This window comes from Oncorhynchus keta, chromosome 8, assembly GCF_023373465.1.
Source record: "Oncorhynchus keta strain PuntledgeMale-10-30-2019 chromosome 8, Oket_V2, whole genome shotgun sequence".
In the NCBI taxonomy this organism is placed as follows: domain Eukaryota; kingdom Metazoa; phylum Chordata; class Actinopteri; order Salmoniformes; family Salmonidae; genus Oncorhynchus; species Oncorhynchus keta.
The window spans coordinates 37,733,262-37,745,488 of record NC_068428.1 but is presented as its reverse complement, the minus strand read 5'-3'; the positions used below and the strand labels follow the sequence as shown (position 1 = coordinate 37,745,488).

Here is a 12,227-nt window from a genome sequence, read left to right as displayed (position 1 = left end):
ACCACACAGAACATCCCGTGCACCACACAGAACATCCCAGGTGTGAAGTGCTACGTGCACCACACAGAACATCCCAGGTGTGAAGTGCTACGTGCACCACACAGAACATCCCAGGTGTGAAGTGCTGAAGTGCACCACACAGAACATCCCAGGTGTGAAGTGCACCACACAGAACATCCCGTGCGTGCACCACACCACACAGAACATCCCAGGTGTGAAGTGCTACAGAACATCCCGTGCACCACACAGAACATCCCAGGTGTGAAGTGCTACGTGCACCACACAGAACATCCCAGGTGTGAAGTGCTACGTGCACCACACAGAACATCCCAGGTGTGAAGTGCTACGTGCACCACACAGAACATCCCAGGTGTGAAGTGCTACGTGCACCACACAGAACATCCCAGGTGTGGTGTGAAGTGCTGCACCACACAGAACATGCACCACACAGAACATCCCAGGTGTGAAGTGCTACGTGCACCACACAGAACATCCCAGGTGTGAAGTGCTACGTGCACCACACAGAACATCCCAGGTGTGAAGTGCTACATGCACCACACAGAACATCCCAGGTGTGAAGTGCTACGTGCACCACACAGAACATCCCGTGCACCACACAGAACATCCCAGGTGTGAAGTGCTACGTGCACCACACAGAACATCCCAGGTGTGAAGTGCTACGTGCACCACACAGAACATCCCAGGTGTGAAGTGCTACGTGCACCACACAGAACATCCCAGGTGTGAAGTGCTACATGCACCACACAGAACATCCCAGGTGTGAAGTGCTACGTGCACCACACAGAACATCCCAGGTGTGAAGTGCTACATGCACCACACAGAACATCCCAGGTGTGAAGTGCTACATGCACCACACAGAACATCCCAGGTGTGAAGTGAACATCCCTGAACATGCACCACACAGAACATCCCAGGTGTGAAGTGCTACGTGCACCACACAGAACATCCCAGGTGTGAAGTGCTACGTGCACCACACAGAACATCCCAGGTGTGAAGTGCTACGTGCACCACACAGAACATCCCAGGTGTGAAGTGCTACGTGCACCACACAGAACATCCCAGGTGTGAAGTGCTACGTGCACCACACAGAACATCCCGTGCACCACACAGAACATCCCAGGTGTGAAGTGCTACGTGCACCACACAGAACATCCCAGGGGTGAAGTGCTACGTGCACCACACAGAACATCCCAGGTGTGAAGTGCTACATGCACCACACAGAACATCCCAGGTGTGAAGTGCTACGTGCACCACACAGAACATCCCAGGTGTGAAGTGCTACGTGCACCACACAGAACATCCCAGGTGTGAAGTGCTACGTGCACCACACAGAACATAAATCCAATAACTTGTTTTTACTTTACAGCAGACATGTTGGTTCTTTTGAAGTGTGGAGGCAGTTGGTAGAAATACATTGAAGCTGTGGACATATAAACCTATGAGTCATTTTCTCAACAGATGGACTAAGGCAACAGCAATGGACATATCAGAGACTTCCGAGCCTTAGGCAGCAACACTTTACTTTGAAATGGATGAGGGAAATTAGCTTATTGCCATTTTTTTCTTCTTCACAAAATAAAATAAGTCCAGAAAACACTGCATACAAGCACATATAATACAAATATAAACATTTAAAACAGATTACGTTTGTGGTTGAATATAAAAACGAAATCATTGTGACTTGTCAAGGTGAATGAATGCACAGCACAGGCATAAAATAGCATATATATTGTTAATGCATAGGGCTATATACATTTTGCCTTACAGCTCACACTGCTCTATAGCTGCTCTATGTTCCCTACATACTTCAGCCTGAGAATGCCATCCTAGAAGTTGTTTGTGGTTACGTCAAAATGAGGAGTGTTGTACAAAACAAAGTCACGAGTGATTGGATCATCTGTAACCGATCAGAGTATCAAACCCAACCCATCGGTTTCTGGGACCAATCAGAATGGTTAGAATGCATTCGTCTGGGAGGTACTCAGATCTAGACTCATTGAGGAGAAGAAACTGGGGGTGAGTCAACAGGGGTAGCAGGGTTTTGCTCGAGTCCAACACTAATACAACTGATTCAACTAAGTAACCTATCATCAAGCTTGATTAGTTGAATCAGGTCTTAAAGCTAGGCTGGAAAAAACCTGCTCAGTGCTAATACTGTGGGTCCTCAGGACCAGTGGTAAGAGAGAACAGATACAATCAGTAATCTGTCCTGAAACAAATTGCTGCTAACTGCAATCATAGCGAAAGCCAAGAACCTAAATACTTTTGTTCCTCTACTTTCCTTAAATCAACTCCTTGTGGGAGTTGTGGGAGTCCAACGTAGCAGAGTCGGCAGATTAATGCACTTTAAGAAGTGGCTACAATGTGTGTGTGTGTGTGTGTGTGTGTGTGTGTGTGTGTGTGTGTGTGTGTGTGTGTGTGTGTGTGTGTGTGTGTGTGTGTGTGTGTGTGTGTGTGTGTGTGTGTGTGTGTGTGTGTGTGTGTGTGTGTGTGTGTGTGTGTGTGTGTGTGTGTGTGTGTGTGTGTGTGTGTGTGTGTGTGTGTGTACGATGTGCCTGCTGTGCTGGGGGAATAGACACACTGATGTCAATCTGATGCAAACAATGGGATGATGCTTCTCAGTTGGCCATGTGAGAAGATACATCTGATGATTAGGACTGACTGAAAGCTACTATCCTCTCTCTATCCTTGTGTTTGCCAACATTGGCTTGGATATATCCATACATGATGCAAATGTAATATTTCAAGGCCAGTTGTGGATAAACGATACACCCGGGCACTCAGCATAGTATCTGTAGAAAGCTGGAAAGCTTTCAGGGTGACCATATAAATACACAAAGAATCTCACTGCCGATAGTTACATATCACAGTGGAAGGCCGTTCCTTCAATTGCTTGAACAAAAGCAGTACTTGCTGCATGACAACACAGTAGCGACGAGCCTGCCTTTTCTTTTTGTAGGATCACAATGCTTATCAGCAGCCAACAACTTGACTTTGAGCCAATCTGAGAGCACAAACTCTTAAGTGGGGGGAGCCAACAGGAGTGACAACAAAAAGGAAAAGAAAGAGGGCCTTTTCTCCGTACAGATACAGTTGAAGTTGGAAGTTTACATACACCTTAGCCAAATATATTTAAACTCCGTTTTTCACAATTCCTGACATTAAATCCAAGTCAACATTCCCTGTCTTAGGTCAGTTAGGATCACCACTTTATTTTAAGAATGTGAAATGTCAAAATAATAGTAGAGAGAATGATTTTTTCCATCACATTCCAAGTGGGTCATAAGTTTACATACACTCAATTAGTATTTGGTAGCATTGCCTTTAAATGATTTAACTTGGGTCAAACATTTCGGGTAGCCTTCCACAAGCTTACCACAATAAGCTGGGTGAATTTTGTGCACCAGTCCCTCTTGCGGCAAAGCACCCCCACAACATGATGCTGCCACCCCCGTGCTTCACGTTTGGGATGGTGTTCTTTGGCTTGCAAGCCTCCCCCTTTGTCCTCCATACATAACGATGGTTGTTATTGCCAAACAGTTATATTTTTGTTTCATCAGACCAGAGGACAATTCTCCAAAATGTAAGATCTTTGTCCCCATGTGCAGTTGCAAACCGTAGTCTGGCTTTTGGCAGTTTTAGACCAGTGGCTTCTTCCTCTCTGAGCGGCCTTTCAGGTTATGTCGATATAGGACTCGTTTTACTGTGGATATAGATACTTTTGTACTAGTTTCCTGGGATTGATTTGCACCTTTCATCTCTAGGAGACAGAACGTGTCTCCTTCCTGAGCGGTATGATAGCTGCGTGGTGCCATGGTGTTTATACTTGCATACTATTGTTTGTACAGATGAACGTGGTACCTTCAGGCGTTTGGAAATTGCTCCCAAGGATGAACCAGACTAGTGGAGGTCTACATTTCTTTTCTGAGGTTTTGTCTGATTTCTTTTGATTTTCCCATGATGTCAAGCAAAGAGGTACTGAGTTTGAAGGTAGGCCTTGAAATACATCCACAGGTACACCTCCAATTGACTCAAATTATGTCAATTAGCCTATCAGAAGCTTCTCAAGCCATGACATAATTTTCAGGAATTTTCCAAGTTGTTTAAAGGCACAGTCAACTTAGTGTATGAAAACTTCTGACTCTCTGGAATTGTGATACAGTGAATTATAAGTGAAATAATCTGTCTGTAGTAAACAATTGTTGGAAAAATTACCTTGTGTCAAAGTAGATGTCCTAACGGACTTGCCAAAACCATAGTTCGTTAATGTGGAGTGGTTGAAAAACAAGTTTTAATAACTCCAACCTATGTGTATCTAAACTTCCGACTTCAACTGTAGGTAACGAGCCAGTCATACTTCATATGCAATGTATGCTATGGGATGGTAGATGGCTAAGTGCACAGATGCAATAACCACTGTAGCTAGTGCTGACGTTATAATTAAATCACAATGGATTGGTTTCTGTGAAACGGTTGCCTGTGTTAGCTGCTGTATTAGTGCAATGTCCTAGCTAACTAGCTAGCTAACTATGTTGTGCTAGCTAACGAATATGCTAACATTACCTAGCCAAACATTTGGCTATGGGCTGGCACTGGTAGTGTGGGATTGTGGAGAGTGAAATAAATAGTTTCTTCTTCATCTTGCTAGGTAGTTATTAAGATGTGGCCATCTTGTTAATATCAACACAGACTTTCTACAAAATAGCAACATTAGCGCAGCAACTAACATTGGAATCTAGACCATGAACTAAATAACACACACGGACATGCATTGACAAACAATATTAATGCCACCTGTGGCCAGGCTGAGTGGCTGATGACGTCAAGTTCTTTGCCGTGTGAACACAAAAGAGATTGACTGCTAACACTCTTTTTAGGGGTGCTAAGTATTGTCGGCAGGCATGTGTTTCACAATCCTACCGGTATTTCGGAGCTATAAGAAAATAAACAAAGTGATCTTCGAAAAGGCCAATTCTTAAAATTGCGTTGGAATAACAATGTTGTGTCCAACAGTTTTTTAAAAGCCTCTAGTTGGGTTTCTAGGTATTATAATGCTAATATTTGCTGTATGCATATCGATGAGTATTGTGGGTAATGTAGTCCAGTACCCTGCATTCCTGTATCTGTTGTTTGGACTTGTCCAGTTGGTGCTCCAATTATTATTGTTAATTTTTTACTTAACACTGTTCCAACAACTCCTTCTGCTGCTGAGACTCCTACAGACACAACATGGAAGCCATCTGACAGCAAACTGGCACAAATGGAAGCTGTCACTACACAAACCAGGCACAAAATGAAATCTGTCACTACACAAACCAGGCACAAAATGAAATCTGTCACTACTCGAACCAGGCACAAAATGAAATCTGTCACTACTCGAACCAGGCACAAAATGGAAACTGTCACTACACAAAACAGGCACAACGTGGAAACTGTCACTACACAAAACAGGCACAAAATAAAATGGTCCCAACGCAAAACAGGCACAAAATGGAAACTGTCACTTCACAAACCAGGCACAAAATGGAAACTGTCACGACACAAACCAGGCACAAAATGGAAACTGTCACGACACAAACCAGGCACAAAATGCAAACTGTCACAACATTTTTATTTTATTTCACCTTAATTTAACCAGGTAGGCCAGTTGAGAACAAGTTCTCATTTACAACTGCAACCTGGCCAAGATAAAGCACAGCAGTTCGACACATAGAACATCACAGAGTTACACATGGAATAAACAACCATACAGTCAATAATTTTTTTTATTTTTTAAATCTATATACAGTGAGTGCAAATGAGGTAAGATAAGGGAGGTAAGGTAATAAATAGGCCATAGTGGCGAGGTAATTACAATATAGCAATTAGACACTGGAATGGTAGATGTGCAGAAGATGAATGTGCAAGTAGAGATACTGGAGTACAAAGGAGCAAGATGAAAAAAAAAATACAGTAGGGGTTGAGGTAGTTGGATGTGCTGTTTACAGATGGCCTATGTACAGGTGCAGTTATCTGTGATCTGCTCTGACAGCTGGTGCTTAAAACTAGTGAGGGAGATATGGGTCTCCAGCTTCAGTGATTTTTGTGGTTTGTTCCAGTCATTGGCAGCAGAGAACTGGAAGGAAAGGTGGCCAAAGGAAGAATTGGCTTTGGGAGTGACCAGTGAGATATACCTGCTGGAGCGTGTGCTACGGGTGGGTGCTGCTATGGTGACCAGTGAGCTGAGATAAGTCGGGGCTTTACCAAGCAGAGACTTGTAGATGACCTGGAGTCAGGGTGTTTGGCGACGAGTATGAAGCGATGGCCAGCCAAGAAAGCATATATAAACCAGGCACAAAATGAAAACCATCACTACAGAAACTATGCATGAAATGGTCTGAAGTTCAAATTGTCCCTAAAGTAGTGATTTTCAACCTTTTAATAAGCAATTTGACATTACTTTTCACAATGTAAATTTGTTTATAATCATAATTATAACACTGAGAGGGCTTTAATCTGTTACATTCATTAGAAAATGTACTTACCTAGACACATAGGTTGGTGTAGTGATTGAAATTAAGAAAAATTGTTCAAACACTGCTAAAACTGCTATACATCACAGTTCTCCACCACAGGAAAACTGCTATACATCACAGTTCTCCACCACAGGAAAACTGCTATACATCACAGTTCTCCACCACAGGAAAACTGCTATACATCACAGGTCTCCACCACAGGCATACTGCTATACAGGGTGGCAAGTAGACTAGTGGTTAGAGCGCTGGGCCAATAACCGAAAGGTTGCCGGATCAAATCCCCGAGCTGACAAAGAAAAAATCTGTTCTTCTGCCCCTGAACAAGGCAGATAACCCACTGTCATGGTAAATACAAATTTGTTCTTAACTGACTTGCCAAGTTACATATACCACAGGTTACCTGCAACACATGATTAGTCTCCACCACAAGCAAAGTGCTATATGCCACAGGCAAACTTCACTGTGTTCTTGGGGACCTTTAATCCTGTCTCAGAGAACTACAGACAATTCCTTTGACGTCATGGCTTTTTCTTTTGCTCTGACACAAAGCATATTCAATCAATTGAATTTACCACAGGTGAACTCCAATCAAGTTGTATAAACATCTCAAGGATGATCAATGGAAACAGGATGCACCTGAGCTCAATTTCAAGTTTCATCGCGAAGGGTCTGAATATTTTTATAAATAAGGTATTTCTGTTTATTCTTTTTTATAAATTGGTAAACATTTCCAAACATCTGTTTTCGTTTTGTCATTATGGGGTATTGTGTGTAGAATGATGAGGGGATTTAATTTAATCCATTTTCAAATAATATTATATAACAAAATGTGGAAAAGGGTAAGGAGTAACTTTAAAAATGTTTCACTATTTTTATTTTTATGAAATTCACTGAGTACAGCACTTTGAGGTATCAGCTGATGTACGAAGGGCTATATAAATAAATTTGATTTGATTTGATTTGATTTGAGGATGGTCCTCCTCTTCCTCCTCTTCCTGCTCCGAGGATCATTCACTGCTGTAGACAGATAAAACAGTTAACAGTTTATTGTAGAATGAACAGAATAATATATGTTTGACTGTATTAGTGAGTGAAATAATGTCCAAGGACTAAACCACTAAGCAGTGAGTGAGTCAGTACAGCAGAATTGACAAAGTCAGAGTCAGTGAAATGAAGAGTGATTCAATAAACGAGCAACAGGGCACTGGAGAGAACACACTCCTCTCTCTCATCCTTCCACTCTCACCCCTCTCTTCTCCTCCCTCTCTCATCCCTCTCTTCTCTTCTTCTCCCTCTCTCATCTCTCTCCTCCCTCTGCTCTCATCTCTTCCCTCTCTCATCCCTCACTCAACTGACTGCTGAGTGATGTTGGTTTTCTGATGATGCATCAGTGACACGATGCGTCGTATGGCCTGCCACTCATACATCCACACACCTGCTAGATTACCCTCCCCTCTCCCTCTCTCCACTCCTCCCTCTCTCCCCCCAACTGCCTGTTGTTACGTTGTGATGCATGGTGGTGGTGTGTGTGTGTGTGTGTGTGTGTGTGTGTGTGTGCGTGCGTGCGTGCGTGCGTGCGTGCGTGCGCGCGTGCGTGCGCGCGTGTGTGCGTGCGCGCGTGTGTGTGTGTGTCTCAACTCGCCTGCTCATTCCTCTTAATTAAAAGGCCGGCTGGGTCTGAGGGAACTCATTAATTATAGCAGGTGCAGACGCATGGACACAGATGGGCCCCAGTGCACACACACACATACCATATATACAGTGTGGTCAGAAAATATTCAGACCTCTTGACTTTTTCCACATTTTGTTAACTTACAGCCACATTCAAAAATGTATTTTTATTCCTCAGCAATCTACACACAATACCCCATCATTTCAAAGCAAAAACAGAGTTTTATACATTTTTGCAAATATATACAAAATTACAAACATAAATACTATATTTACATTAGTATTCAGACTCTTTGCTATGAGACTTGAAATTGAGCTCAGGTGCATCCTGTTTCCATTGATCATCCTTGAGATGTTTCTACAACTTTATTGGAGTCCACCTGCGGTAAATTATATTTATTGGAAGTTATTTTGAAAGGCACCTGTCTATATACATAAGGTCCCACAGTTGAAAGTGCATGTCAGAGCAAAAACCAAGCCATGAGGTAAAAGGAATTGTCCACAGAGCTACGAGATAGGATTGTGTCGAGACACAGATCTGTGGAAGGGTACCAAGACCCTTCCTAGAGCCGGCCACCCGGCCAAACTGAGTAATCAGGGGAGAAGGACCTTGGTCAGGCAGGTGACCAAGAACCCAATGGTCACTCTGACAGAGCTCTAAAGTCCTTGTGTGGAGATGGGAGAACCTTCCAGAAGGACAACCATCTCTGTAGCGCACCACCAATCAGGCCTTAATGGGAGAGTGGCCAGATGGAAGCCACTCCTCAATAAAAGGCACATGACAGCCCGCTAAGACTCTCAAACCACGAGAAACAGGATTCTCTGGTCTGATGAAACCAAGATTGAACTATTTGGCCTGAATGCCAAGCATCGCGTCTGGAGGAAACCTGCCACATCCCTACGGTGAAGCATAGTGGTGTTAGAATCATGCTGTGAGGATGTTTTTCAGCGTCAGGGACCGGGAAACTAGTCAGGATCGAGGCAAAGATGAACAGAGTACAGTACAGAGAGATCCTTGATGAAAACCTGCTCCAGAGCTCTCAGGACCTCAGGCTGGGGCCAAGCGTTACCTTCCAACAGGACAACAATCCTAAGCACACAGCCAAGACAAAGCAGGAGTGGCTTCAGGACATGTCTCTGAATGTCCTTGAGTGGCCCAGCCAGAGCCCAGACTTAAACCTAATCGAACATCACTGGAGAGACCTGAAAATAGCAGTGCAGCGACGCTCCCCATCCACCCTGACAGAGCTTGAGAAAATCTACAGAGAAGAATGGGAGAAACTCCCCAAGTACAGATATGCCAAGCTTGCAGCATCATACCCAAAGAAGACTTGAGGATGTAATCGCTGCCAAAGGTGCTTCAACAAAGTACTGAGTAAAGGGGCTGAATACGTATGTAAATGTCATATTTCAGTTTTGAATCTTTTATAAATTAGCAAACATTTCTAAAAACCTTTTTTGCTTTGGCATTATGGGGTATTGTGTGAAGATTAATGAGGATTTTTAGTTGTTTTAATCCATTTTAGAATAAGGCTGTAACCTAACAAAAAAAGGAAAATGTCAAGGGGTCTGAATACCTTCTGAAGGTACCGTACATACATACACAAATGCATACACACACCACTTTGAGGAGAAAATGGAAAACATCCACTCCATGGAATGTCTGACAGGACTATCATGGGGTTGGGGAAGTTGATTAGGGATGTTGTGTGTTGATGTTCAATAGACGAGAGAGAGTCTATTTGTGTTAAATCTCTGCTGTCTCACCTGAATACTTCTCATCTTCCTTCCTCTGAGACTTCTCCAGGAGATCAGTGAGTGACTGAGAAACTTTTCCCATTCTGAACTACCTGATCCCAAATACAGCTCTTAGTCTCTCCAACTCTTGTACACTTGGTGAAATCAAATAGATTGTTGTGATTGCTGCTCCGTTTGTCTCCCTGCTTCATCGGTGCTGCCTGTTGTCTAGCCGAGCTGAGAGCTTGGGAGGCTGGCTGGGCTGGGAGGCTGAAAGGTTGGCTGGTCTGGGAGGCTGGCTGGTCTGGGAGGCTGGTTGGTCTGGGAGGCTGGCTGGTCTGGGAGGCTGGCTGGGAGGGAGAGAGCTGGCGCCAGACATACTCTGGCTGTCTAAATGGGCCTAAAAGACAAGGGGCTATGACTGAAACTCACCCTCTGTTTAATCTAAATCTGTAGAAGGCAATAACTATAATCCAATGGCTATCTACCACAGACGCTAGCCTATGTTTTAGTGAAGATTGGAAAGGTATGCCGAAAAAGAAAGTATGACGAAAACTTCCTCAGATCAGTACTGCGGTAGTGTTTTAGTTAGAGAGAAATGTTCACCAGGCCAGATAACTTCAGCAACTGAAAACTTCAACAGAAAAGTGCCACAGCAAAGTTTTAGTAAGAGGACAAAAGTACACCGGCAGCAACCTTCAGGAACCTTCAGCAAATGAAAACTTCCAAAATAAGTTAGGATGATCAAAGACTAGATGGGAGTGGACCCAGTGACACTAGGTAGAAGAAATACTCATATCTAATGTATTGCAGTTCGTTCCTAATGAGAGAGCATATTTTCCAGATGGGCCAAATTTGTTTTCTGTTGTTTTGTGCCAAATCCCTCCAAAGATAGACCACAGACAGTTACCAGCTTCTTTCCCAAGAGTGGGGTTAGACAGCATCATTATTAGGGTGTCTGGGCTCCACAATGCCCCGCTGTTACAGCCTGTGTGTGTGTGTGTGTGTGTGTGTGTGTGTGTGTGTGTGTGTGTGTGTGTGTGTGTGTGTGTGTGTGTGTGTGTGTGTGTGTGTGTGTGTGTGTGTGTGTGTGTGTGTGTGTGTGTGTGTGTGTGTGTGTGTGTGTTCCAGGCACACACAACACATCTGAATGAGACTACAGGCTGATTAGGCCCCTGTCTTTCTGTCTGTCTGCCTGCCTGTCTCTGTGTGAAGACGTTCTGGAGGGAGACAGAATTAGACTGAGATTCATGGCTGCTTGTTGTGATGAACCATGGTGAACCCTGAACTAACTCATTATCACAAGTTTAGTTTAGAAACTAAGAGAGAGAAGACAGCTTTCCTGTGTGGATGTGATTATGAGTAGAAATTACAGAAAAGTGAAATTACACTTGCATCACGAAAGACAAATTAACATACAATCATAGACACACACACAGAGACAGAGAGACAAATGAGAGAGAGAGAGAGAGAGAGAGAGAGAGAGAGAGAGAGAGAGAGAGAGAGAGAGAGAGAGAGAGAGAGAGAGAGATGAAAACAATGTACTGAGCAAATGTCAAATTGGCTTTTTACCAAATTACCGTACAACAGACCATGTATTTACCCTGCACACCCTAATTGACAACCAAACAAACCAAAACAAAGGCAAAGTCTTCTCATGCTTTGTTGATTTCAAAAAAGCCTTCGACTCAATCTGGCATGAGGGTCTGCTATACAGTGGTGTTGGGGGTAAAACATATGACATTATAAAATCCATGTACACAAACAACAAGTGTGCGGTTAAAATTGGCAAAAAACACACACATTTCTTCAAACAGGGTCGTGGGGTTAGACAGGGATGCAGCTTAAGCCCCACCCTCTTCAACATATATATCAACGAATTGGCGCGGGCACTAGAAAAGTCTGCAGCACCCGGCCTCCCCCTGCTAGAATCCGAAGTCAAATGTCTGCTGATGATCTGGTGCTTCTGTCAGCAACCAAGGAGGGCCTACAGCAGCACCTAGATCTTATGCACAGATTCTGTCAGACCTGGGCCCTGACAGTAAATCTCAGTAAGACCAAAATAATGGTGTTCCAAAAAAGGTCCAGTCACCAGGACCACAAATTCAAATTCCATCTAGACACTGTTGCCCTAGAGCACACAAAAAACTATACATACCTTGGCCTAAACATCAGCGCCACAGGTAACTTCCACAAAGCTGTGAACGATCTGAGAGACAAGGCAAGAAGGGCATTCTATGCCATCAAAAGAAACATAAATTTCAACATACCAATTAGGATTTG

The 12,227-nt window shown here is 43.6% G+C and overlaps 1 protein-coding gene across 1 annotated transcript in view; it reads left to right on the top strand.

The window, feature by feature from the left end:
* Positions 1-2,418: 2,418 nt before the first annotated feature.
* The window catches only part of LOC127931302 (keratin-associated protein 10-4-like), a gene marked incomplete at its 5' end in the record, with an annotated part of 29,073 nt that continues 19,264 nt past the window's right edge, over positions 2,419-12,227 (top strand). The window contains 2 exons of the mRNA XM_052523332.1: positions 2,419-2,572; positions 10,932-11,068. Coding sequence (XP_052379292.1) covers positions 2,419-2,572; positions 10,932-11,068 — 291 coding nt within the window. The remainder of the gene's footprint in view (positions 2,573-10,931; positions 11,069-12,227) is intronic.